The sequence below is a fragment of the Leopardus geoffroyi genome, chromosome D2 (genome assembly GCF_018350155.1).
Source record: "Leopardus geoffroyi isolate Oge1 chromosome D2, O.geoffroyi_Oge1_pat1.0, whole genome shotgun sequence".
In the NCBI taxonomy this organism is placed as follows: domain Eukaryota; kingdom Metazoa; phylum Chordata; class Mammalia; order Carnivora; family Felidae; genus Leopardus; species Leopardus geoffroyi.
In genome coordinates, this window is record NC_059334.1 from 30643760 (window position 1) to 30671710 (window position 27951).

Sequence of the window (27951 nt, forward strand, 5' to 3'; positions counted from 1 at the left end):
GTTAAGCTGTCTGGGATCTCTTGTTATAATAGATAAATTAAGAAATAATCATTTTTGCTCAGATGTTTCTAGAAGTCTTATCGACAAGATATCAGCAAGATTATTTTACAGAACAAATTTTGCAATCAAATCCTATTAACCAGCAGATGAAGAAAACAATTGTGGTAGAGCGAGGTTATTCTTGTCCAGGTGACTCTTCTTCCTGAAGGCTGTTCCCATCTCTGTTCCCCCGAGTTCTGAAAAGCTTGTCAGCATCGTTGTCATGAATCCTGTTCTTCCTTTATTTATTTATTCTTATTTAGTCTTGCTTCCTTCCATTCCCCTTCCAGGTTATCTATCCTGAGAATGCGCCCTTAGAAACTTACTGCATTGCTACATGGAGAGTCCAACTGGTGACACTTGGTGACAGGAACGTAGAAAGCAGATGCTAAAATGGGATCTGGGAGCTAGACCACCTGCTGCCTGACTGGCAATGAGGACCCCATCCCTGGCCAGAGATGCAGCACAGGGACAGGACAGCACTGCAATTACTAAAGTTTTCACTGATGATGACCTGGGGGGTACTAGGGCTAGGGTGTTGGGCATTGAGAAATATGAGGAAGTGGTCATTATAAAGACAATAGTATTGGATGGCTATTGCTAGAAGCAAGTAATGCTTTTAAAAGAGACAATGAAAGACCAAGGATGGTTAATTAAAGGCTAAATGTGAAAACAGATGGGCTTCCTTCGCAGCATTGGGGCACGCCTCAGACACATTGCAGTTTCAGTTCCAGACCACCACAATAAAGTGAGTTTTGCAATAAAGTGAGTCAAACGAATGTTCTGGTTTCCCATTCCATATAAAAGTTATATTTATACTGTAGTTTACTAAGTATGCTATAGCATTGTGTCTAAAAAAAGCCAAAAACAATGTACATACCTCAATTTAAAAATACTTTATTGCTAAAAAATGCTAACCATCATCTCTCAGTGAGTCATAATCTTTTTGTTAGTGGAGTAACTTGTCTTGATGTTGATGGTCGCTGACTCATCAGGGTGGTGGTTGCTGAAGGCTGGGGTGGCTCCAGCAATGAAGTTTGCCACATTCATTGACTCTTCTTTTCACGGATGATTTCTCTGTAGCAGGTGATGCTGTTTGATAGCATTTTATCCACAGTAGAACTTACTTCAAAATTGGACTCAATCGTCTTGAACCCTGTCCCTGCTTTGTCAGCTAAGTTTATAAGATATTCCAAATCGTTTGCTGTCGTTTCGACCATCTTCACAGCATCTTCACCAGGAGTAGATTCTGTTCCAGAAACTATTTTCTTTGCTCGTCCATAAGAAGCAACTCCTCATCTATTCAGTTTTTTTTTTTAATTTTTTTAACGTTTTTTATTTATTTTTGAGACAGAGAGAGACAGAGCATGAACGGGGGAGGGGCAGAGAGAGAGGGAGACACAGAACCGGAAGCAGGCTCCAGGCTCTGAGCCATCAGCCCAGAGCCTGACGTGGGGCTCGAACTCACGGACTGCGAGATCGTGACCTGAGCTGAAGTCGGACGCTTAACCGACTGAGCCACCCAGGTGCCCCTCATCTGTTCAGTTTTATCATGACACTGCAGCCACATCTTCAGGCTCGACTTATTTTTTTTTTTTCAGTCTCCACTTCTTTAAAACTTTATTTTTAATCTTTATTTTTGAAAGGGAGAGAGAGAGAGAGACAAAGATACAGTGCTCATGATACATGAACTCACAAACCGCAAGTTCATGACCACCAAATCAGCCGTTACTTCCTCCGCTGAAGCCCTGAATCCCATGAAGTCATCCATGAAGGTTGGAATCAACTTCTGCCACACTCCTGTTCATGCTATCTTGAAATTTTTTTTTAACGTTTATTTTTTTTTTGAGACAGAGAGAGACAGAGCATGAACAGGGGAGGGGCAGAGAGAGAGGGAGACACAGAATCTGAAACAGGCTCCAGGCTCTGAGCTGTCAGCACAGAGCCCGACATGGGGCTCGAACTCATGGACCGTGAGATCATGACCTGAGCCGAAGTCGGACGCTTAACCAACCGAGCCACCCAGGCGCCCCTGTTCATGCTATTTTGACTGCTTCCCGTGAATCACGAATGTTCTTAATGGCATCTAGAATGGTGAATCCTTTCCGGAAGGTGTTCCATTTACTTTGTCCAGATTCATCAGAGGAATCACTATGTATGACAGAAATATAGATATTAAGAAATATATTTCTTTAAATGATAAGACTTGCAAGTCTCAGTGTCTCCTTGACCCAGGGCTGCGGAATGGATGTTGCGTTCGCAGGCGCGAAAATGACATTAATCTCCTTGTACCTCTCCTTCAGAGCTCTCGGGTGCATCGCCAACGAACAGTAACATTTTGAAAGAAATCTTTCTTCTAAGCAATAGTTCTCATCAGTGAGCTTAAAATATTCAGTATATCGTGTTGTCAACAGAAATGCTGTCATCCAGGCTTTGTTCCATTTATAGAGCACAGGCAGAGTAGATTCAACATGATTCTTAAGGGTCCTTAGGAGTTTTGGAATGGGAAATGAGCCCGGGCTTCAACTTAAAAGTCACCAGCTTTACTGGCCCCTAAAAAGAGAGTCAGTCGGTGCTTTGAAGCCTTGAAGCCAGGCATTGACTTCTCTCTAGCTGTGAAAGTCCTACGTGGCATCTTCTTCCAACAGGCCGTCTTGTCTATATTGAAAATTTGTTATTGAATGTAGCCACCTTCACGAATGATCTTAGCTGGATCTTCTGGAAAACTTGCTGCAGCTTCTACACCAGCACTTGTCACCTTACCTTGCACTTTCACGTTATGGAGGAGGCTTCTTCCCTTCAACCTCACGAATCAACCTTTGGTAGCTCCAAACTTTTCTTCTGCCGCTTTCTCACCTCTTTCAGCCTTCAGAGAGCTGAATAGAGTTAGGGCCTCGCTCTGGATCGGGTTTTGGCTTGAGGGAATGTTGTGGCCGGTTTGATCTTCTATCCCGACCACTCCAACTTTGTCCATATCCGTATAAAGCTATTTTGCTTTCTTATCGTTCATGTGTTGACTCGAGTACCACTTTTCACTTCCTTCAAGAACTTGCCCCTTATATTCACTACTCGGCTGTTGGCGCAAGAGGCCTAGCTTTCCGCCCATCCTGGCTTTCGGCGCGCCTCCAGGCCTTCGTCACTAAACTTAGTCATTTCTAGCTTTTGATTTAAAGTGAGAGATGTGTGACCGACTCTTCCTTTCACTCAAACACTTAGAGGCCCTTGTAGGGTTATCAAGTGGCCTAATTTCAATACTGCTGTGTTTCAGGGAATAGGGAGGCCTGAGGAGAGAGAGAGAGAGACAGAGAGAGAGAGGAGAGACAGGGGAACAGCTGATTGGCGGAGCAGTCAGAATACACATATTTATGAAGTCTGTCATCTTGTTTGGGTGCAATTTATGACACTCCAGGACAATTACAATACTAACATCCAAGATCACTGCTCACAGATCACCGTAACAAGTATGGCAACGAAAAAGAAATATTGTGAGCATGACCAAAATGTGACGCAGAGACACAAAGTGAGCAAACGCTGTCGAATGTTAAACTGTCAACCTAGCCAAGTCTGTCATGTAAAGTCGGGGCCCTGACTGGAAAAAAAATGGGACCCGGAGAGATGACATCCAGGTTGATACATTCAGATCTCGATGCCCCTGATTCCCTCAAGCCCTCTGAACTTCAGCGGCCCACTCCTTAAGAGGTAGGTCTTCCCTCTGGCTTAAAGATGGTTAAGAGGCTTGTGCCCTTCAATACCACACGCAGGCTCCCTCAAGGTCTATCCCTAACTTCTCTCCTTACCCATGAGATGAGTAACTACAGCTACAATAAAAATGAACGGGGAAATTTGGGGCCCGCTAAGAAAGAAAGGTAATATAGTCTGCGGGTTCTGCAGAACCCAGCTGTCATGTACCTCAGCAGTGAGTGTCTATATGACTTAATTCGAAGAGTGCTAGATTAAGGGACAGAGGTAAAACATAGAAGTAGTATTCTGTTTTAACACCCTGGCAAGAACTGCGGGAGAAGGTGTTGACGCCATGCTAGAATGGCTCTTAGAAGCTAGAAGAAAGCAACAGCCCTTCTTAAGTGGAGTAGGAATGCTTACAACCACCACAGCAGGCCGTGGAAGAAGGGGTAAAAGGGTTTAAGGAAGTGAGCCCGTTACACGAACAGACTGTCAGTCTTGAAAACCCCCAAGAAGATTTTGTTCTACGGGAAGCCCCAAGTGATAAAGAACACGCTGGGGAGAAAGACGACATCTCTGAGCTATCAGTAGTAACTTTCCTCTGAAGGGCAAGGTTAATGGTACAGATGTTGCTGCAGGACTGGGCTCACTAATAGCAATGGGAATGAGAGGTTCTCGAAACGATAGAGGCCAGGTGGTAGTGCAACGTTAGAAGCCAGGCGGTACAGTTACCATAATAAGCGGTGGGGGCAGGTGGAATCCAGGGGAGCCTGCTGCGCAGAGTCATGGAAATGTCATCTCTAGAGGTAAGAGAGCTGGTAAGCGTTCTGCATCCAGTTCCAATGTGTGCCTGAGGGGTCGTGTGTGGGCCAACACCAGCTAGCAAGTCAAACACACACACACACACACACACACACACACACACGAATATTAGGTATAAAAAAGAATGAAATATTGCCATTTGCCGCAACACGGATGGACCTAGAGGGTATTACGCTAAGTGAAATAAGTTAGAAAAAGACAAATACTATATGATTTCACTTCTATGTGGACTCTAAAAACAAAACAGAAGTGGACTCATAAATACAGAGAACTGGTGGTTGCCAAAGGGAAGGTGGTAAAGGGATGGGTGAAATAGGTGTTGTCTGTTTAGCTGTTTTCTGATGATCCCTTTTTTATTTATTTTATATTTTATTTTTATTTATTATTATTATTTTTTATTTATTCCTGGACCAATCTGAGTTATTTATGTAAGCCATCTCCTGCCACAAGCAAAGGGATGGAAGGTCAGCATACTGGTCGTCATTTGATACACGTAAGGAAAGGTGAGCTTCAGGTCCCACATACTTTTCTGGTCCGTGTGCGGAGTCATGGTCCAAACCAGTGCTGTGGTCCCCGCCCCCCGGGGCCGTGGTCAGGTTCTCTTTATTCATCTCCGTAGCCGGTGGGAAGTGGATTCACGTGGGAGTCATGGAATAGAGTGGGATTACCACCTCCCCAGGGAAAGGGCTTGGCCCTGATGTGGAGATGGGGGGAGGCGACCAACTAGGGTCTCTCGCGCTCTGCGCGATGCGAATTCAGGAAGACGTTCCGCATGCTCACTTCCACGCCAGGAAGAGCTACGAAGTAGGTGAGGGCCTTTCACGTGCGAGCTGAGCCCTCCTCGCCGTGGGCGCCGCTGGACGTGGACCAGTCCCAGCTGAGCCCCGGACCGACCTGACAGCCCCGGAAACCGGGACACAGCCACCGCCCCCCATTTTCGACCTGGACAGCCTCAGCGCCTGATGATCCCTTTTTTTATACTTAAACTGTGAGCGCTGGCACACGACTGGGGTTTCAAACTAGTTTTTTCTTCTTGTAAGAGAAAAGATTCATCCTACCTCTGGGGTCGTTCCTGGTTAACTGCCCGCGCTAAGGCCTGGCTGGGCCTGCTCTCCTGGCCTCACGCGGTGCCTGGCCTGTCCCAAGAGGGAGCCTTCCTCTCGTGGGTCCTCATATGACGAGCAGCGAGGGGAGTGCCAGCTGCACCCCCGTGTCTGTGATGCCCGTGGCAAAGAGAAAATCTGCTGGAATAGATTTCTTCGGGGTAGGAGAGCTCACTAAAATGTTGGTTACAAAAAAAAAAAAAAAAAAGCAAGAAGTACAAACCTCCAGTTATGAAACAAATAATTCATCGGGGTATAAAATGCAGTGTAGGGAATATAATCAATTATATTGTAATAACTTTGCGACAGATGACAACTATACTTATGGCAGTGAGCATTTAATAATATATACAAATGTTGAATTGGGATGTTGTTTACGTGAAACTAACATGATACTGTATGCCAACTGGGCTTCAATTAAAAAATACGTCTATTGTTGGGGGGGCACCTGCGTGCCTCAGTTGGTGGAGCATGAGACTCTTATTCTTGAGGTTATAAGTTCGAGGCTGATGTTAGGCATAGAGATAACTTAAAATCTTAAAAAAAAAAAAATATATATATATATATATGTATATGTATTGTTGAAAGTAGTTCTGATATAATAAAAGAAAAAAAAAAGAAAATAGCTGTGAGAGGAAATTCTTCCTGTGGGCAGAGCTTCAGGTGGTGTAACTGGTCATTTACTCTGTGTGGAAAGAGAAGTAGCCTAAGGTTTGAATATATACACTTTCATGGGTAGTGGCAATGTTTTGGTCAGGGGCCTAAAATAGAAAGATTGTAGATTGGGGACTAAGAAGTCTGAGGTAAAGGTATGTGAATGGCTTAAACTAAGACGTAGAGTGTGAAAATATGTTTTTAAAATTTTATTTATTTTATTAATCTCCACACCCAATGTGGGGCTTGAACTCACAACCCCAAGATCAAGAGTCGCTTTTACAACTGAGCCAGCCAGGTGCCACCAGAGTGTGAAAATCTTTGTATCAAATGTAATGCCCATCAGAAAGCATCCGTCCCAATCTTTATAGCATTTTACTTTTGGTGACAGTTGTTAAGTTATACCCTCATCTTCCCATTAATAAATCTATGATTTTTCAGGAGGAAGTTTGTGAGTTTTTATGCTCAATAGGGTGTTACCGTCATGAGACCTATTTTTTTGGCTCCCATAACTATTCCAACAGAGGGAAAAAAAGGCATGTTTTAGAAAATACATATACTGCTTTGTGTTTTCTAGTTAAGTGTTACATCTTACATATTTGAAGAATAGAGGAGTGCCTGGGTGGCTCAGTTAGTTGAGTGTCCTACTCTTGATATTGTCATGGTCCCAGGGTTGTGGGATCAAGCCCTGCATTCTGCTCTGAGCGTGGAGCATGCTTGAGATTCTCTCTCTCTCTCTCTCTCTCTCTCTCTGCCCCTTCCCCTGCTCATGCTCTCTCTCTTTAACGTAAAAAAAGGAAGAAAGAATAGATAGCCTAGGTTGATTTTTTTTTTTGTAGTTTCAAGTTTTTATTTAAATTCCAGTTAGTTAACATACACTGTAATATTAGTTTCAGGAGTAGAATTTACTGATTCAGCATTTACATACAACACTTAGTGCTCATTATAACAAGCGTGCTCCTTAATACCCATCCCCATTTAACCATCCCTAGGTTGGTTTTTATTTATAATACAATACTTTTATGGAGAAAGATTTTAAACTAGCCACAAAGGAACTGTAGAATATTTCTATCTTTGGAGAGGTAATTAGACTGAATGAAAAAGTGTAAGTTTTAGAACTGCAAAGTCCTGGCTTAATACCAATTTCTCTCTTTATTAGCTTTGTAACTCAAGGCAAGTCACTTAATTTTGCTAAGCTTGTCCAGGGAAGGAAATAGTGAAGGGGTTAATTGTGTGAACTCTGAGGGCAGGCTACCTGGATTCAAAACTCTGTCACTCACCCACTAGGTAACCCTAGATCAGTTACTTAACCCCTCTGTACCTCAGGTTCCTCCTCTTTAAAATGAAGATAATGTGGGGCACCTGGGTGGCTCAGTCGGTTGAGCGTCCGACTTCGTCTCAGGTCACGATCTCGCGGTTCGTGAGTTCGAGCCCCACGTCAGGCTCTGGGCTGATGGCTCAGAGCCTGGAGCCTGCTTCCGATTCTGTGTCTCCCTCTCTCTCTCCCCCTCCCCCGTTCATGCTCTGTCTCTCTCTGTCCCAAAAGTAAATAAACATTAAAAAAAAAATTTGTTTAAAATGAAGATAATGAGGGGCGCCTGGGTGGCGCAGTCGGTTAAGCGTCCGACTTCAGCCAGGTCACGATCTCGCGGTCCGTGAGTTTGAGCCCCGCGTCGGGCTCTGGGCTGATGGCTCAGAGCCTGGAGCCTGTTTCCGATTCTGTGTCTCCCTCTCTCTCTGCCCCTCCCCCGTTCATGCTCTGTCTCTCTCTGTCCCAAAAATAAATAAACGTTGAAAAAAAAATAAATAAAAGTTCCATCTATGTGCCAGGTACTGCGTTAAGTAATGAGGATACAGAGAGAAACAAAGACCTACAACATAGCCTTTGTCCTTGAGCTTAGAGTCTAACAGAGATTGAATGAGAATCAACGTGTCCGTCTCGCCTGGCACAAAAGCAGGTAGACAGATGGAAGTGAATATTCTCAGACACATAAAGGAAGTAGAAGCCAAGTAGATTTTTTAAAATTCTGATTCTTTTACTTTTGGGTTCTATTTGTCAATCTGCCATAATTCTAGGGCTTTTTAGAGGGGGAAGAGTTAGGGTTTCAGAAGAAACTGTACTTTTGAGTAAGTAATCCATCATCATTTTTCTCATATGATACAATCAACAAAAATCTACAAAGGATCAAGTTACCAGGAATAAACAGTTAAGAATATTCCCAGTGTAACGGGGGAAACACATACATAGCTGTAATACATTTTACGTTATATTTTTTCAAATCTGTAATAATTATACACAAAAATCTAAGGTAGCAAAGAGGAGGCAATGATTGATTTTGCGAAAGTGTTTTGTCTCCATTCCCTCAGCATGCAGTCTGTTTTACCATCTGAGTCACTGCTTACAATATTAATACAATTGATCTTTCAGAACTCTATTTGTCTTCTTAGGTTTACACTAACCCAAGGTTTCTCAGCTTTAACATTATTGACATTCTGGACAGGATACTTCTTTGTTGTAAGGGGCTGTCCTGTGCATTGTAACATGTTTAGCAGGATTTCCGATCTCAGTAGCACTCCTGCAGACTTGAGGATCAAAAATGTCTTCAGGCATTGGCAAAAGTCTATTGGAGAGAAATATCCTCTCTTCTTGAGAACCACTGCACTAAACCAATGATTATTTTGGGACTTAAGTCTTATCAGTTATGTTTCTAGCTTATAACGGTATAGTATGATTTATCACTTATAATTGGTTCATAGGAACTTGGAACTTTACTATCACAATCATGCAGCTAGTTGATATGTGATTTGTTACAGAGGAAATTATGCACAAATCTACACTTTAAAATGTTTATATGTTGATTACTGGATATTTTATTTCTTTATCTTCACAAGGACAAAATGCTAATAAAATGAGACTTTCAGAGAATAATAAACAGTTCTTAAGAATTAAAAAAATATAATAGTATCTATTAGTTAATTATTGCTTTTAATAAATTACCTCAAAACTTATTGGCTTAAAATAACAATAAACTTTAATTATTTCATAGTTTCTGTGGGTCAGAAATCTGGGAGTGGATTACCTAGGTATTTCTGGTTAGGAGGTTTTCTCATGAGGTTGCAGTTAGGATGTTAGCTGGGTGGCAGTCATCTGAAGACTTGACTGGGATGGGAGGACCAGCTTTCCAAAATGGTTCATTCACATGGCTGGCAAGTTAGTGTAGCTGTTTACAGTGAGGCCTTGACCCTCACTTTGTGGACCTCTCCATTGTGCTACATGACATGGCTGCTGACTTCACTCAAAGTGAATGATCTGAGAGAGCAAGTCAGAAGCAGCCTTGGAAGTCACACACTATCACTTCCACCTTTTTTGTGTTGGGCATACAGAACAACCTTGACAGAATTTGACAAGGGACTACATCGAAGTATGGATCGTTGGGAGCAATCTTAGAAGCTGGCTACCATAACATGGCAATAAAAAAAAAATTATAAGTGTTGGGACAAAAAGTTGGGGAAAAGAGAGAAATAAAAACAACAACTGCAAACCAGATAGGTGGAAAATAGGAAAGAAAAAATATGAAAATGACACAACCAATCCAGTAAGCCCAATATATGACTAATAGAAGATCCAGGAAGAGAGAGGAGAGAAAAGAGGTGAGAGGAAATCAAAGAAATGTATCAAGGTTGCAAGATACAAAGTCAAAATAGAAAACCATACACACAAGCATTAAAGAATTAGAAAATGAAATTTTAAAATTCCATCAAAAATATAAATGCTTAGAGCTAAATTTAGCAGTAGATGTATAAGACCTCTACACTGGAAACTACAAAACATGGCTGAGAGAAGATCTAAATAAATAGAGAAATATACCATGTTCACAGATTCGAAAGCTTGATATTGTTAAGATGTCAATTTCCCCCAAAATTAGCTACCAATCTCAATAAAAATCACAGCAGGTTTTTGCTGTTGTTTTTGTTGTTGTTGTTGTTTTGGTGGAAGTAGATTAACAATTCAAAAATTTGTGTGGAAATACAAAAAATTTAACCAAAACATTCTAGAAAAAGAACTAAGTTCCAAGTAATTACACTTCCTTACATCAAAGCTTACTATAAGGCTATAGTAATCCAGACAATGTGGTATTGCATAAAGGTAGACAAACAGATCAATGAAATAGAATAAAAACTTAAGAAATAGATCTATAATTATATAGTCAATAAATTTTTGACAAGGCACCAAAGCAATTTGATGAGGTAAAGAAAATTATGTTCAATAAATGGTGCTGGAACCATGTGGACATAAGTAAGCCCTCAAATCCCACCTCATGTTATTTGCAAACTTTAATTTGAGATGGATCACATACCTCAATTTAAAAGCCAAAATTCTCAGGTCATCCAAAAACATTTAGAAAGTAAATAGGCAAGCTACAGACTTAGAGAAAATATTTTCAATTAATATATCTGATACAGGAAATGTATCCAAAATATTTAATAAACTAGAACTCAATAATAAGATAAACATCCTAATAAAATATTGGCAAAGTCTTTTTTTTTTTTTTGGAAAGAGGATTTTTTACTTTTTATTTTATTTTTTTTTTTAATTTTTTTTTTTCAACGTTTATTTTATTTTTGGGACAGAGAGAGACAGAGCATGAACGGGGGAGGGGCAGAGAGAGAGGGAGACACAGAATCGGAAACAGGCTCCAGGCTCTGAGCCATCAGCCCAGAGCCCGACGCGGGGCTCGAACTCACGGACCGCGAGATCGTGACCTGGCTGAAGTCGGACGCTTAACCGACTGCGCCACCCAGGCGCCCCTTTATTTTTTAATGTTTATTTATTTTTGAGAGAGAAAGAGACAAAGACAGACCATAAGCGGGGGAGGGGCGACATGGAGGGGAGACACAGAATCGGAAGCAGGCTCCAGTCTCTGAGCTGTCAGCACAAAGCCCGAAGTGGGGCTTGAAATCATGAAGTGTGAGATCATGACCTGAGCCAAAATCCACTGCTTAACCGAATCACCCAGGTGCCCTAAAGATTGGCAAAGTCTTAACAAACACTTCACAAAAGGAGGTATACATATGGCCCACAAGCACATGAAAATGTGCTTGACATTAATCTTCAGGAAAATGCAAATTAAAACTACAGTGAGGGTCGCTTGGGTGGCTCAGTCAGTTAAGCATCCAACTTCGGTTCAGGCCATGATCTCACAGCTCATGAGTTCAAGCCCCGCGCTGGGCTCTGTGCTGACAGTTCACAGCCTAGAGCCTGCTTCTGATTCTGTCTCTCTCTCTCTCTCTCTCTCTCTCTCTGTGCCTCCCCCACTCGTGCTCTCTCTCTCTCAAAAATAAATGATTAAAAAAACCTACCGTGAGATAACTACACATCCATAATGGCTAATATTGAAAACATTGACAGCACAAAATGTTGGCAAAGAAGTAAAGATGCTAAACTTTTAAATACTGCTGATGGGAGGGTAAAATGGCACAAAGGTTTTGGGAAAGGGTGCGGTAGTTTCTTAATAAATATATACCTGTGCTACCCAGAAATTCCACTTTAGGTATGTTCACAAAAGGGCTTGTATATGAATGCTAATTGCGCTTTCAAAAAACAGATGTCCAGGGGCGCCTGGGTGGCGCAGTCGGTTAAGCGTCCGACTTCAGCCAGGTCACGATCTCGCGGTCCGTGAGTTCGAGCCCCGCGTCGGGCTCTGGGCTGATGGCTCAGAGCCTGGAGCCTGTTTCCGATTCTGTGTCTCCCTCTCTCTCTGCCCCTCCCCCGTTCATGCTCTGTCTCTCTCTGTCCCAAAAATAAATAAACGTTGAAAAAAAAATTAAAAAAAAACAAAACAAAACAAAACAAAAAACAGATGTCCATTAACGGGAAGAAAGGAAAAATATTCCGTAATCTATTCATACAATGGAATACTACTAAGCAATAAAAACGGACAAACTGCTGATAACATAGAATAACATGGATGAATTTCAAAATGATTATGCTCAGCAAATGAAATGAGACACAAAAGAGTACTTATTGTATGGTCCCATTACTGTGACATTACAGAACACTCAAAGCTAACCAATATTGAAAAAAATCAAAATAGCATTTGCTTCTTGGAGACGGGGTTGGTTGAGACAATATAAGGTTTTCTGGGGTAGATGGCAGCATTCATATCTTGATAGAGGTGTAGGTTAAACAAATGCTTGCATTTGTCAAAACTGATCAAATTGTATACTTAAGACTTGCATATTTCATTGTATGTAAATTATATCTCAATTAAAAAAGGGGGACACTGAGATAAAACATTGAGTACATTTAAGAAAAGAACTATGTATTTTTGAAAGAAACAATTGCTATTTACAATGGTGACTTGAAAAAGGGGAAAAAAAGAGTACTTACCGTGATTACAACTGTACCGGCTAAAGTTAAAGAGAATAAATATATTCTATTTATATATTCTCTCTATATTTTCTACTACATATATATCCTATAAATATATTTATATATTTATCTATATATATCTCTATAGATAGATATCTATATATATATAGATGATATATATTTATATATATTTTTTCATATATATCATATATTACAAATTTTATATATTATATATTTGTATATTTTAAAATATATTTTTATATATTCTATATCTATTTAGAATACATATCTATATTCTAAGTTGAGAAAAAAAGTGTTTTTATACTCAGCAATCTGTAAATTCGATTTTAAGGTTTTCATTCTTTTGGTGTATTTATTCTTTTTTTTTCCTTTTTCTTTTTACTTATTTGAGAGAGAGAGAGAGAGAGAGAGAGAGCAAGGGAGAGGGACTGGAGGAGAGAGTGACAAAGAGAATCTTGAGCAAGTTCCACGCTCAGCACAGAGCCTGACATGGGGCTTGATCCCATGACCCTGGGATCATAACCTGAGCTGAAATCAAGACTTGGATGCTCAACTGACTGAGCCACTCAGGTGCCCCCTCATGTATTTGTTCTTGTTTCCCTTTATTTAGCTTTGGCTGTCAACTCTGCAAATAGCTGCTCCTTTACACTGTCACAGGTATTAATATGACTTTTTAGCTTTCATGAATTTCGACAAATGGCTATTTTTCTCTTAAGAGGTTGCTGGTAGGTAAAGACTCAAATTATCTTCTCACCTAATACTTTTTTCCTAAACCTGGTCCTTCTGTTTGTGAAAGTAAATGCTCATAAGTTAGTCATATTTTCCCCACCTCTTTTATTGGCAAAGGGCAAATTTACAGATGTTACAGTCCTTGCCTGGAAAAACACTGTATTTCTTACAATCCAGCTTTAACATTCTGGCTTGCCAAATAAGTAGATAGGTAGGTAGGTAGGCAGGTAGATAGATAACTTGCTCAACAGCTCCACTGCCCCTTGTATTTATTACAATAACATAGCTATTGGGTTTTGATCAGCAGAACAAGTCATTAGCACAAATTGGCCTTTGGCATGACCTTCTTTGCCAGCTCTTATTCATACTTGGCTTCAGTGTTTCTTCACTGCTGCTACTTTTCTTTCTTTTATTCTCCTTAATGTGTTGATATTTAGGCCCCCAGACAAGAGTGGGTGGGAGCCAGAATAGCAGTCAAGATAACAGGCACATCTTCTAAGTATATATATATATAAAAAAAAAAAAAATCTTCTTTTTTCATTAGTAATGTCATTTCATGAAGATTTGGCATTGTTTTTATGATTTTCTTCTCACAGTTCAAATGACAGTATCAGCATCAATACAGGTATGAGTAATATACTAATACCTAATACAGCTTTAAAATAACTTTTGGAAATTTAGAAATCATTGGACTCCGTCCAGGTTCTATCTGACTTATTAAACGGGCTTTGACTATGCTCTTTATTATTATTATTTAAAATAATTTTTTAATGTTCACTTTTTTGAGAGAGAGAGAGAGAGAGAGACAATGCACGAATGAGGGAGGGGTAGAGGAAGGGGGAGACACAGAATCCAAAGCAGACTCCAGGCTCTGAGCTTGTCAGCAGAGCCTGACATGTGGCTCGAAACCACGGACCGTGAGATCATGACCTGAGCCAAAGTCGGACGCTTAACCAACTGAGCCACCCAGGCACCCCTAGTATTGATTAATGTCAAGTGGGTAGTCTGGTAGGGTTCAAAAGAACTGTACTGTAAGTCAGGTCATCAGCTCTTCTACCCTCACCATTGGTATAGTCTTGATCCTAATAAGAGTCGGGACTAGTTGATCTCCACTTAGAGATCTAATTAAAAATTAAGTCAAAATATGTACTGTGGGTTTACTGGGTTTTAGGTACTGCAGTCGGTCAGAGGTATGGGATGAAGTTGTAACTTTTGGTTCCTTCCCTAAACTGGTAAGGAAGAGAAACTATTTAAAGGGAGGTGACTCCTCCTTTCATATTTCAGTTTAAATGTCACTTTCCTACCACCCTATCTAAAAATAGCTCTTTTCTGAGGCTCCTGGGTGGCTCAGTCGGTTAAACAGCTGACTTCAGGTCAGGTCATGATCTCGTGGTTAGTGAGTTCGAGCCCCTCGTTGGGCTCTGTGCTGACAGCTTGGAGCCTGGAGCCTGCTGTGGAATCTGTGACTCCACCTCTGTCTCTGTCCCCTCCCCAGCTCATGCTGTGTCTCTGTCTCTCAAAAAATAATAAACGTTAATAAAAGAAAAATTTAAAAATAGCTCTTTTCCACTGTCACCATGTTTATTTCTTTTTAGTGCTTTCTTCTAATTAAAAATATTATATTAATTACTTGTTTATTGACCACTTTCTACACTAGAACGTAAGTGCTTGGGGACAAGAACCTTATTATTATCATTCATTATTATTATTATTACTTTCTAATTGGTTCTGTCTCCACAGTCTAAAACAACACCTGTCATTTAGTAAGCACTCAATAACTATATGTTTAATGAACAAATGTCTGCATCCCAGAATCCAAATATCTGGCTTCAGGAAATAGTTATTTGATGGAGATTGCTATTTAAACAACAACAACAACAACAACAACAACAAAACTATCTAGAAGGGGAAAACATAGAACACATTCCCTCTTCTTAGATTTAGCTTTACTTTCTTTGCAGCCTTAAAGTTTCATTTGTTTTTGTTTCATTATTATCTATATTTTATTAAAGTTTACTTATTTATTTTGGAAAAGAGTGTGGCAGAGGGGCGAGGCCGAGAGAGAAGGGGAGAATCCCAAGCAGGCTCCTTGCTGTCAGGGCAGAGCCCCACAGGGGCCTTAATCCCACAAACTGTGAGATCTTGTCCTGAGCTGAAACCAAGAGTCAGATGCTTAACCGAGTAAGCCACTCAGGCACCCCTTTACCTATATTTTAATGCTGATTTGAGCATCAACAATAACAGAGACGAACTTTAAAACATGTACAAAGATGTTGTCCCACTCCACTAAATAGGAATTTTAGAGGCACACAAAGGAACACATTTAACCACAGTGTAGGGCTAACCCACAGATCATGGTTTTTACAGAAATTTCTACTTTATAAACTTGGTTTAGGATTTTTTGCAGCTAAGGTTATGAAGGATGTTGATGCGCAGTTTTCTTTCCTGTAATGTCCTTGTTGGATTTTGACATCAGGGTTACGCTGGCCTCAGAAAAAGAGTTGGGAGGCATTCTCTCCTTCTGTATTCTCTTAAAAAGTTTGTGTAGAAAGCTTGGTATTGTTTCTTTGTTACAGTTTTGTAGAACTCACCAGTGAAGTCTGCAGCCTAGATGAATTTTAGGGTGGGAAGATATTAAATTTTGTGTTCAATTTCAGTGATGTAAGACTGTTCAGATTTTGTATTTCCTCTTATGTTCGTTTCAGAAAGTTGTTTTAATGGAACATGTCCATTCCCCTAAGTTGTCAAACTTATTGGCATAAAAGTTGTTCACATATTTCCCTGTTATCCTTTTGATGTCTGTAGGATCTGAAGCGATGCCTTCTTTTCCATTCCAAATAATTTGTGTTTTCTCTTATTTTCTTGATCAGTATTGCTTATCAACTTCATTAGTCTTTTCAAAGAACCAACTATTGGATTTCTTGATCTTCTCTACTGCTTGCCTATATCTATTTCATTGATCCGTTCTTATCTTTGTTTTCCTTCCTTCTACTCTCAGAGTTTAATTTTTTTGTTGTGGTAAAAAAAACACACAAAATTTACCAACTTAACCATTTTTAAGTGTACAGTTTGGTAATGTTAAGTATATTCACATTGTGAAACAGATCTCCAGAACATTCTCATCTGGCAAATCTGAAACTCTATATTCATTAAATAGTAACTCCTCTTTCCCCCTTCCCTCAGCTTCTGGGAACTTTTTGTGTCTATGGATTTGACTAGATACTTCATATAAGTGGAATCATCCTGTATTTATCTTTTTGTGTACGGCCTATTTCACTTAGCATAGTGTCCTCAAGTTTCCTCTATGTTGTAGGGTGTGATAGGATTTCCTTCCTTTTCAAGACTGATTAATATTGCATTTATCGGTCTGTGAGCACCTGGCTTGCTTCTACCTCTTGGCTATTATGAATGAATATGAGTGCTCATATGTGCTATGAACATGTATGTGCAAATACCTCTTTGAACCCTACTTTCAATTCTTTTGGATACATAGCCAGGAGTGGGATGGCTAGATCATGACAGTTCTATTCTCAATTTTTTAAAGAACCTCCATGCTGTTTTCCGTAAGGGGCCTTGACATTTTGTAATTCCACCAGCAGTGCACAACGTTCCAATTTCTCCACATCCTCACCCATACCTGTTATTATTATTTTTAATGGTAGCCACCCTTGGGGCGCCTGGGTGGCTCAGTTGGTTAAGCGCCTGACTTCGGCTCAGGCCATGATCTTACAGTCCGTGAGTCTGAGCCCCTCCTCGGGCTCTATGCTGACAGCTCAGACCTGGAGCCTGCTTTGGATTCTGTGTCTCCCTCTCTCTCTGCCCCTCCCCGGCTCATGCTCTGTCTCAAAAATAAATAAAAACATTAAAAAAAAAATAGTAGCCACCCTGGGGTGCCTTGGTGGCTCAGTCGGTTAAGGGCTGACTCTTGGTTCCAGCTCAGGTCATGATCTCACTGTGAGCTCGAGCCCTGAAGTGGGTTCCATACTGACAGTGTGAAGTCTGCTTGGGATTCTCTCTCTCTCTGCCCCTCCAGTGCACACACACTCTCTCTCTCTCTCTCTTTCAAAATAAATAAACTTAAAAAAAAGTAGCTGCCCTAATGGCTGTGAGATGCTATCTTGTAGTTTTAATTTGCATTTCTCTGATTAGTGATGTTGAGCATCTTTTCATAGGCTTATTGGGCATTTGTATATCGTCTTTGGAGAAATATTTGCTCAAGTCTTTTGCCCATTGTTTAATCGTGTTATTTGATTTTTTGTTATTGAGTTATAGTATTCTTCCTATAGTCTAATACTAAGAATATATGTTTAGCTGTAGGAGTAATTTATATAGTCTTAATATCTTATCAGATATATGATTTGCAACTATTTTCTCCCATTCCATAGGTTTCCCTTCCACTCTGTTGTGTCCTTTGATGCATAAAAGCTTTTAAGTTTGATACAGTCCCATTTGTCTATCTTTGCCAGTCCTATGCCTGTCATTTCTGTTACTTTTGGTGTCATATTCAAGAAATCATTGCCAAGTCCAAAGATCTTCCCCTATGTTTTCTCCTACCAGCTTTATAGTTTTAAGTCTTAAGCCCATTTTGAGTGAATTTCTCTATACGGTGTAAGATAAGGGTCCAACTTTACTCTGGTAAGTGGAAATCCAGTTTTCCCAACACCATTTGTTGAAGAGACTGTCCTTTCCTCATTGAGTTGTCATGGCATCCTTATTGAAGATAATTTAACCATCCCTGTGAGGACTTACTATATATATATTTAATTTTAGATAAGCTTTAAGTTCACAGAAAAGTAGAGTGCAAAGTATAGCTCTCATATACCCCCTGCTCCCCTCCACATGTTCATATGCTTTTACTTCCAGATGTGAACTTACATTGTTGATTTTTAAACTCTTCTTTTCAAATATATACATTTAAAGCTACAGACCTCCCTGTAAATACTTCGTACCATAAATTCTGCTATGTTGTATGTTTTCTTTTAGTTCAAACTATTTTTAAGTTTCCACTAACGTCTTCTTTGACACAGAGGCTTAGAATTACGTTGCTTAGTTTCCATATGTTTGTGGATTTTCTGACTATCTTTTTGATATTTCTCGTTGAATTTTTTTGTGGCTAGAGACCATACTCTAATTTTGGGCTTGCTTTATGGCCCTGCGGCACAAACTGGATTTTGTTTTACGATGGGATAACGATGGCGCGTTCAGATTATCATTTTTTTCCTGCTTTGGTCAGGTACAGAATACACCGTGGTGGTTCAACACTGCTTTTAAAAACTAAAACAGCCTCCCATTCAACCGGAGGGCCTCTAGGCTACACCACAGCGTCAGGATGCGGTTAAAACCAGAGTAGTGGCTAGTAGCATCACCTGTTTTAGGAAGGCTTCCCCCACCTCACGGACTGGCTGGGCTGCAGGGCCTGGGGGAGGCGGGGCTAGATCGCGAGCTATCCGCGTGCTTTACAAAGCAACGGATGTAGCACCCTCACGTTTTTTCTATTGGTCGGCTCTTCAGAGGCTACAAAGCTAACAAGTTCTCAAAACCCAGAACCTCTCAGAAGGAGCGGGAGCTGGGCAGAGTTCCAGAAAGATGGAAAAATGCATAATCCCTGGATGAAGAGAGCACGTACCCTGCGAGGCCTAGGGAAGCAGGGCCTCGGGTAACAGCGCCCCTTCGCCTCGGAGGGGCCCTAGTAACCCACCCAGGGAGATAAACCACCCCCCCTCCTTTTCTAGTTACTCAAACTTCCACAGGGAAGAGGAACTGGGCGTGGCAAAGCCCGTCAGCCGACCGCCCCTCACGTGACGGAAGGGAGGGAGAGGAGGGCCTGTGGTGCCTGTGTCCGCCCAGGCCCCTCCCACTTTACGTCATCTCAGTGGCCCCGCCTCCTCAGCCGTAGGGTGGAGCACGAGGCCCCGCCTCCAAACTGCCAGTCCTCGAGGGCCTGGCTGGCCAGTGGGGCGGGGCAAGAGGCCGGGAGGGGACCTGAGCAGGGGGAGAGGAGGAAAGGAAGGGAGGGGTCACGTGCGGCCAGCGGCTCCAGGTCACGTGACGGGCGCTGGGGAGGAGGGAATCTGGGCTGGGAGTTCTCCTGAGGGAAGCGGAGTGAAGTGGGGGGGACGCGGCGGCGGCGCTGACAATGGTGAGTGCGCGGCGGCCCGCGCTCTCGCCTCCAGTCCTGGCCCTACAGCGTGCGGCGGGCCCGCCAACGGCGGGCCGGGTATCCCGGGTGGGGCGGAGGGGAGCGGCAGGAGGGGGGCGGCGAGCAGGGCGGGGAACCGGGTTAGGCCTGTCTAGCCACCCCGGGATCGGGGAAGGGCGGGCGGGGCCGCCTTTTCCCGGTCTCGCAGAGGCCCGAGCACCTGCGGGCGGCTGAGCGCTCTCCTGGCCATGTCGGAGCCTCTGCCCGCCTTCCTCGACCGGCTGTGGGGGCCCTGGCTGGGTACTCGGACCCCGCCTCTGCGGGGGCTCAGCGCCGCCTCCCCTTCCAAGGTAGCTAGTCCCTCCGCTCCTTCCGGACAGCCTAGCTTCCCTTCAGGTGGAGTGACCCGGGAGTCCCCCAGTTCCGGGCTGGTTGGCGGGGGGGGGTACTGGGTCACTCTTTTTCAGTGTCACGAGCTTGATAAACTCCGGGTTGTTGTTGTTGTTGTTTTAATCTCTTTGTGGTGACATTCTGCCATATCCTGACCCCAGTTCAGCCTTGATTTTGACACTTGTAGAATGGGAGAAAAAAAGGAAAGGACGTTGAAGTGGGATGATTTTAATTCAGACACTGGTTTTGTGCCCGCTAGTTTAAGCTTTGGCTATCATTTCCTTCCCCAAGCCATTTTCTAGAAACTTAACGCTTCGGGATGTTGAAATGGCCTAGGGAACAGAGAAGGGAGGGAAATCGGAGTACTCCAACCGGTTCGTGGGAAGCACAAGGCGTTTAACTTTGTGTGTGTTGGCCGTCTCTAGATTGGATCTCATTTGGCTCACTTTGTGGTATTCGTTTGATTTTAACAAGTGTACGTTGAGTGCCTACTGTGTGCTCTCTTGATACTATCAGCTTTACCAAAGCTCACTGGTTGAGTAAACTGAGAGTTTTGGCTGAAGCAGAAGCTAGGTTTATTTAAAAAAAATTAAAAATAAATTGTTTTGAATAAATACATCTTAAACTCAGAAATCGTGTTGATTTAATTAAAATCAGAAAAGTAAAAGACAGACCTATTCATTCTTAAACTGGGGCCCTTTTTTTCATGCAACAAATAATTACTTAGGCTGGCCAGGGGCCACGAGCAAGACTGAAACAGGCCTTGCTCTCTTGTAGCTTACAGTCTAGAGGGAGGTAAACATCTGTTTGTACAAATTATTTATTTAACGTGGAAATTACAGTTGTGATAAATCTAAAAAGCAGACCTTGCCTAGTGAGGGAGTTAGGGAAGTCTTTTTTAATTGAATATAATTTGCCAAGAAGACATAAAAGGCCCTCCTATTTATTGCTTATTTTTAAAATTATTACTTTTAATAAGCTTTTGAATAGTTTAAGAGCAATTTATTTTCAAGTTACTCATCAAACATAAACTGAATTGTAAAGCTTTATAACACAAATGGACATAAATGTAACCTATGCAAGAAAATTTGCTGTTTCATTGCTTGTGTAAATTTTGAGAGCCTCCCTATCTACTCACCTTGAGTTGCATTTCTTTACATCCACTGGAGGTAGTGAAATTTCTTCAGTGAGGGCTAAAGAGTTTGTTGGCTTTTAACATATTCACATGTAATTTTGCTGGGTGGTAATGCCCAGTATGGGTTTATGAATTATATAGAAAATCTCAAGTTAACCTAAAGGTGATAGGAGGGTTAGGCCACAATTAGAAAACTGTAAAAACAATGCTGTAATCTTTTAATAGTCATATATATTGCAGGTTAGCTACTTAAAGGCTACCTAAGAGTTTTGACTTGTATATTATTGTCTAATATTGCTCCTGAAAATCTCATATTTTAAATACTCACTTGAAGATATGAGTAATCTTTCAGTTTAATACATGTCTTCTGTAATTTCAGCAAAAGCCTATGTTAATGTATACTAACCTTCTTTACAATTGTTCACTTTCTACCTCCTAGTCTTCACCATCCTGTCAATTATGTATTTTGATTTCTTTACATAACAGGAAAATTATTAAAATTTGATGTGAATAATTAAAAAAGATTTTAATTTTATGACTTTTGTTTGAAATGACGGAAGATGCATATCTTGTAGTAAAAACTTCAAAAGCAAGACTTTGGGTAGACAAATCTTTTTTCTTTCAACTCCTTTTAGAAGGAAAACAAAGGGGCACCCGGGTGGCTCTGTCGGTCTGGTCGCTTAAGCATCTGACTTTGGCTCAGGTCATGATCTCAAGGTTCATGGGTTTAAGCCCCCCTTGTTGGGCTCTGTATTGACAGCCTAGGGCCTGCATCGGATTCTGACTCTCCCTCTCTTTCTCTCTGCCCTCCTTTCCACTTGCGTGCTCTCTCTCTCAAAAATACATAAACAACAAAAAAAAAAAAAGAAGGAAAAGAGAAAAGACAAACTTTCCTCAGATATCTTTTTCTCTCTGTTGTCTACTTGTTAATTGTAAGACATTGACAGTTTTCTGGAGGCCTTTGATAAGACTAGTTTGTTTTTGATGTGTCCTAATGTGAAAAACTGGATGTTAACCTGCTGCTGAATTCTCATGGTGTTTGTTAACTTAATCTTGTTAAAATGTTACAGTTTATTAATCTATTATGCTTCTGTATGTATTATAACTAGGCTTTTAAAAAAAACTAATCTGTCCCCATCTTAGTGTTTTGACAATTTATGTTGAAAAGTAAGCCTACTTTTTAAAGTTTTAGTTGTGAAATACTATATGCATACAGAAAGTAATAAAGGATAACATAGCTTTCACATATTTTTAATGCGTAGGAATTTTTAATTTTTACCTATCATGTCAAAATAAGACTTACTATTTAACTATATAATTATGTTATTAGTTAATTGTGAAGTTTTATAAGACTAGCAAGTGTGAGCAGGGGAGAGGCGAGAGAGAGGGAGAGAGAGAATCCCAAGCAGGCTCTGCGCTGTCAGTGTAGAACCCCAATGTGGGCTCGATCTCCTGAACTGCAAGATCATGACCTGAGCTGAAATGAAGAGTTGGTTGCCTAGCCTGACTGGGCCATCAAGGTGCCCCTCTTTTACACCATTTTAATTAGTGGCAATTTTGATTTTGATCTTTTAGTGTCAGCTTTCAAATCCTAAGTTCTCTGTGTGTTAAGTATCCATATGTGGGAAAAGTTACCATAATATTTGCTTTTGTTTGTAAAAGAATTTTTGTAGTTTTCGAATCTTATTTTTCCTGGAAGCAGCTCTGGGAAGTATTAAAGGGGAATGAAAAAATTGAATTTTATTTTCCTGCTTCTATTTTATATCTTAAATGAGGTTGTTGTCTTCTACCCTTTCATAATTGCTCCTCCCATAGCAGTTCCCACCTTCCCACCCTTCCCTGCCACCTTGGCTGGCTCAGTAGTTTGCACATAATTGATAATTAGTAAATATCAGCAGACTGATTTTTTTTTTTTTTTTTTTTTTTTTTTAATTTTTTTTTTTCAACGTTTATTTATTTTTGGGACAGAGAGAGACAGAGTATGAACGGGGGAGGGGCAGAGAGAGAGGGAGACACAGAATCAGAAACAGGCTCCAGGCTCTGAGCCATCAGCCCAGAGCCTGACGCGGGGCTCGAACTCACGGACCGCGAGATCGTGACCTGGCTGAAGTCGGACGCCCAACCGACTGCGCCACCCAGGCGCCCCTATCAGCAGACTGATTTTGAGCTGCTGTGCATTGTCATATCTGTAGCCCTTAGGAGAACATAAACCATCTTGAGCAAGTTTTGAATTTAAAACTTGGGAGTGTGAAAGCTAACTAGGAAGGGACAGTGCATATGACCTATCACTGATGTTTTTCATTCTAAGTTCAGAATCATTTTCTGATTAAAATTAGTTTTCTGGTTAAAATTGACTTTGTTATTTGTAATGTTGCCAGGAAAGATTAAAACATTGCTGAAAGGAAAACATGCTGCTTGTGTTTTTGTAGTATGTCAAAAATACAAATCTGGCAATTTTTTGAGTTGATTTCTTGAAATTACGATATATTTATTTTTAAACTTGCCAATTTTTTTTTTTTAAGTTTATTTATTTTGAGAGAGAGAGAGAGAGAGCACAACTCAGATGAAGGCAGAGAGAGAGGAGAAGGAGAATTCCAAGCAGGCTCTGCACAATCAGTGTTGAGCTGGATGCGGGGCTCAAACACACAGACTGTGAGATCAGGACCTGAGTGGAAACCAAGAGTCAGACGTTTAACCGACTGAGCCGACCAGGCATCCCTGAAATCACAATCTTTTTGTTAATATAGGATTAATAAAACCCAGCAGGCTTAGAATTTAGGAAAACACTGTCTTCTTTGATCATGGTATCATCCTGTGACCTACTGAGTTTTAAGAGGATCATTAGCTTGCTTGCTGTTACTCTGCTACCTGAGGACAGAATTGAGATTTGATGCAAGTTCCTTGCTCTAGACTTAGCTACTGCACCGATGCTAACTTTTGAGGGGAGGGCTAGTTTCACCAAATATTCCAGATTTAACTCCTTTCTTTTGTATCTATTTTTTATTAGGAGGACAGCATGTGTTTTTAACTTTTTTATATTTAGTTTTTTTAAGTTTTCTTTAATATTTATTTTTGACAGAGAGAGAGGGAGGGGCAGAGAGAGAAGGAGATAGAGGGTCTGAAGCAGGCTTCACGCTGTCAGCGCAGAGCCCAGTGTGGGGCTTGAACTCAAATTGTGAGACCATGACCTGAGCCGAAGTCGGGCACTCAACCGACTGAGCCACCCAGGGTCCCCAGAACAGTATGTGTTTCATTCAATATTAATTTAACATTCAGTATATATTTTAATGCTTTCTACTAAATTCCACATACTACCCATAGCTACTGTGTCTTCAGTGATGAGCAAAGGATAAAGTATCTGTCCTCACGGAATTTACGGTTCAGTTAGGGATTCAGGTATTGAATAAGCACACAGTATAATAAATGATGAAGTAAAAACTACATGGTGTTGTGAGGCCTAAATTTGGAGACTCTAGTTTCAATTAGGAAGGAAAGGAAGGCCTCTTTATGGAAATGAGTCAGACTGAGACTCAGAGGATGAATTAGTTAGGTTAAGGATACTTGGTCTAGGATGAGAAAGAAACTGGCAAATTTGATTAACTGTGATAATTTGAGGCTGGTGTGGTTGGAGGTAATGGGTAGAGCCAGTTACATGTAGGCCACGTTAGGGAATACGTGTGTGTGTGTGTGTGTGTGTGTAACAGTGAAGTACAGAAGAGTGCACAAATATACAGCTTGATGTATCTTCACAAAGTGAATGAACCTGTGTAGGAAGTGCTCTGATAAAAACAAACAGCATAGGGGGGTGCCTGGGTGGGTCAGTTGGTTGAGTGACCCACTTCAGCTCAGGTCATGATCTCATGGTCTGTGTGTTTGAGCCCCGCATCAGGCTCTGCTGACAGCTCAGAGCCTGGAGCCTGCTTCAGATTCTGTGTCTCCCTCTCTCTCTCTGCCCCTTCCCCACTCATGCGCTGTCTCTCTCAAAGAATAAATAAACATTAAAAAAAAATTAAAAACACAACAGCATAACTAGCCCTCTAGAAGCTCCCTCTGTGCTCTCTTCTAGCCACTTCCTGATTTCTAATACTAGAGTGTATGTTACATGTTTTTGACTTTTTAATAAACGGAATAATATTGCATGTGTATTCTTTTTGTGTCTGGCCTCTTTCAGTATTAGTGGGTATGTGTGTGTGTGAGTCATCTGTGTGTATAGTTGTGTCTCATTCCTTTGCCTATTTATGAATAGACTAAAATTTATGTACCCATTCTCTTGTTGATGGATATTTGAATTGTTTCCTATTTGGAGCTATTGTGAACAATGATGTTATTAACATTATTACATTTGTTTCCTGGTTCATGTGTAAGAGTTCTCTTTAGGGTAGATAACTAGGGGTGTAATTGCTGGGTCATGGGGTATGTATACCTTTAGCTTTACCAGATAATGCCACCTGTTTTCTAAAGTAGTTGTTCCCATTTGTACTCTCACCAGCCTGTTGAAGGATTTTAAACAGCATATGATCAGGTTTATGTTTTTGAGAGATTACTGTGGTTGTGTAGGGCAGACTAAGAAAGGATGTAGGATGACAGGATAGGAGATGGTTCTTCATGTAAATTTTATTATTTATTTATTTATATTTTAGAGTCAGAGGGGCACAGGGAGAGGGAGAGAGAGTGAATCTTAAGCAGGCCGTGTCCCCAACACAGAGCCTGATGCGGGGCTCATCCCATAACCCTGAGATCATGACCTGAGCCGAAGTCGGATGCTTAGCCGACTGAGCAATCGAGACACCCCAGCTTATACATTTTCTTCGGAAAAATTCACAGAAATTTAGTCTCCTCTACTAGAGCCAGTTTTATTTATTCCAAGGGCTTACACAATGTAACACATCCTGTTCAGACCCATATCGCAGTGCATTTTATAGTAAGTAGTACATAGTAATAATTCATTTGGATCTATACGCATAATTTGGATTTTATGAGTTCTGCTATATGAAAGAGCCACACAGAAGAATAAAGGTGACTTTTCAAACCATATATTAAGAATTAATTTTTAGGGGTGCCTGGGTGGTACAGTCTGTTGAGTGTCTGTCTCTTGATTTTTGCCCAGGTAATGATCTCACAGTTTGTGGGTTTGAACCCCACATTGGGCTCCACACTAACGACATGGAACCTTCTTGGGATTCTCTCTGCCCCTCCCCTGTGCACTCTCTCTCAAATCAATAAATAAAATTTTTTTTAGATTTCTGGTATATGTTAGTAATTATTTATAGCATTTACCTATGGCAATGATTGAAATTATAGCATGTTTAAATTTTAGTTTTCTTTTTGCCTTTTAAGAAATTGTGGTAAAAAACATATAAATTTATCCTCTTAACATTTTTTTTTTTAAATTTTTTTTTTTTTCAACGTTTATTTTTTATTTTTGGGACAGAGAGAGACAGAGCATGAATGGGGGAGGGGCAGAGAGAGAGGGAGACACAGAATCGGAAACAGGCTCCAGGCTCTGAGCCATCAGCCCAGAGCCCGACGCGGGGCTCGAACTCACAGACCGCGAGATCGTGACCTGGCTGAAGTCGGACGCTCAACCGACTGCGCCACCCAGGCGCCCCTCCTAACATTTTAATGTACAGTACAATATTAGTTGTATGTGCATTGTTATACTAAATTTGTTTAGGTTTTTTGTTTTTTTTAGGATTTTATTTTTAAGTAATCTCTATACCCAATGTAGGGCCCAAGCTCACAACCCCGAGGTCAAGAGTTGCACGGTCTGACCCAGCTTGGGTGCTCCTAAATTTGTTTAGTTTTGATGTGGAATTTAAGTTCTTATTTCCTTGTTGTACTCAACAGATTTGCAGTCTGTTTAACTGTAGGTCATAGGTAATTTTACTTGAATTACAAAATGTACTGTCTGACAACACATAATTATGGGCATTTTCCTTTTATTTCAGAGTTTTCTTGGAGGCTTTTTTGGACCCATTTGTGAGATCGATGTTGTCCTTAATGATGGGGAAACCAGGAAAATGGCCGAGATGAAAACTGAAGATGGCAAAGTAGAAAAACACTATCTTTTCTATGATGGAGAATCTGTTTCAGGAAAGGTAAATCTTGTGTTTGGGAGAACTACCTAGTTGTAGGATATTAGAATTAGTCATCAAAGTTGTCTGTGCTGTTTCTAAATTTGAATGATTTTGTTGGAGATGAAAGGTTTTTTTTGGAAGGTCAGCTAAAATCCTTGATTCCATATAATGAAAGATTTTTTTTTAAAGTTTGCTTATTTATTTTGAGAGAGAGAGAGAGAATGGGGCAGGGGAGGGGTACACGAAGAGGGGGAAAGAATCCCAAGCAGATTCCACACTATTAGCGCAGAGCCTGACTTGGGGCTCAAACTCACGAACTGGGAGATCATGACCTGAGCTGAAGTCAAGAGTCACTTGACTGACTGAGCCACCCAGGTTCCCCTACAAGAGAGATTCTTACTGGAAGGATTACAGGGACAGAGTCTAAAATTGTATGCAGAATTTTGTGTTTGTGACTATGCATGTTTTGCTTTAGCTTCTTCATTGGGGCTGTGATCCACTCAAAAGTTTGTTTGTCCTTTTACATTAAGTTGAGTTGTAGAGATTGGGGATAATTCTTTAGTATACCTTTCTAAAAATTTCTTTCTCATTCTTTGTAGCTTATCTCTCTACACTACTACTGTGGTGTCTGTTGATCTCATTTCTTGGTACTCTGTAGAGGATTTAATGTACATTTGGAATGTATCTGTGCATAGTCAGATATGTTTATGATACCTTACGTAAGGTTTCACTTTTGCCCCTTTTCCTTATCAAACAATGTAGAAGAATAATCTTTTTTTTGTAGAATA

The 27951-nt window shown here is 40.8% G+C and overlaps 1 protein-coding gene and 1 long non-coding RNA gene across 4 annotated transcripts in view; one reads left to right on the top strand and one right to left on the bottom strand.

Moving 5' to 3' along the window:
* Positions 1-4950: 4950 nt before the first annotated feature.
* Positions 4951-19181, bottom strand: LOC123576609. Its single transcript, XR_006701503.1, has 2 exons — positions 18789-19181; positions 4951-5819 (listed from the first exon to the last, which is right to left on the bottom strand). It is a non-coding gene; the product is annotated as an uncharacterized LOC123576609 (long non-coding RNA).
* A 249-nt stretch (positions 19182-19430) lies between these two features.
* The window catches only part of VPS26A (VPS26, retromer complex component A), a 34440-nt gene continuing 25919 nt past the window's right edge, over positions 19431-27951 (top strand). Inside the window, exons 1-2 of one of the 3 annotated variants that reach the window (XM_045437641.1) lie at positions 19431-19561; positions 27035-27184. In XM_045437641.1, coding sequence (XP_045293597.1) covers positions 19559-19561; positions 27035-27184 — 153 coding nt within the window. In that variant the 5' untranslated portion in view covers positions 19431-19558. Of the gene's footprint in view, positions 19562-19727; positions 19912-27034; positions 27185-27951 lie in introns of those variants that run through there. The other 2 variants (XM_045437640.1, XM_045437642.1) reach the window with 2 other exon arrangements.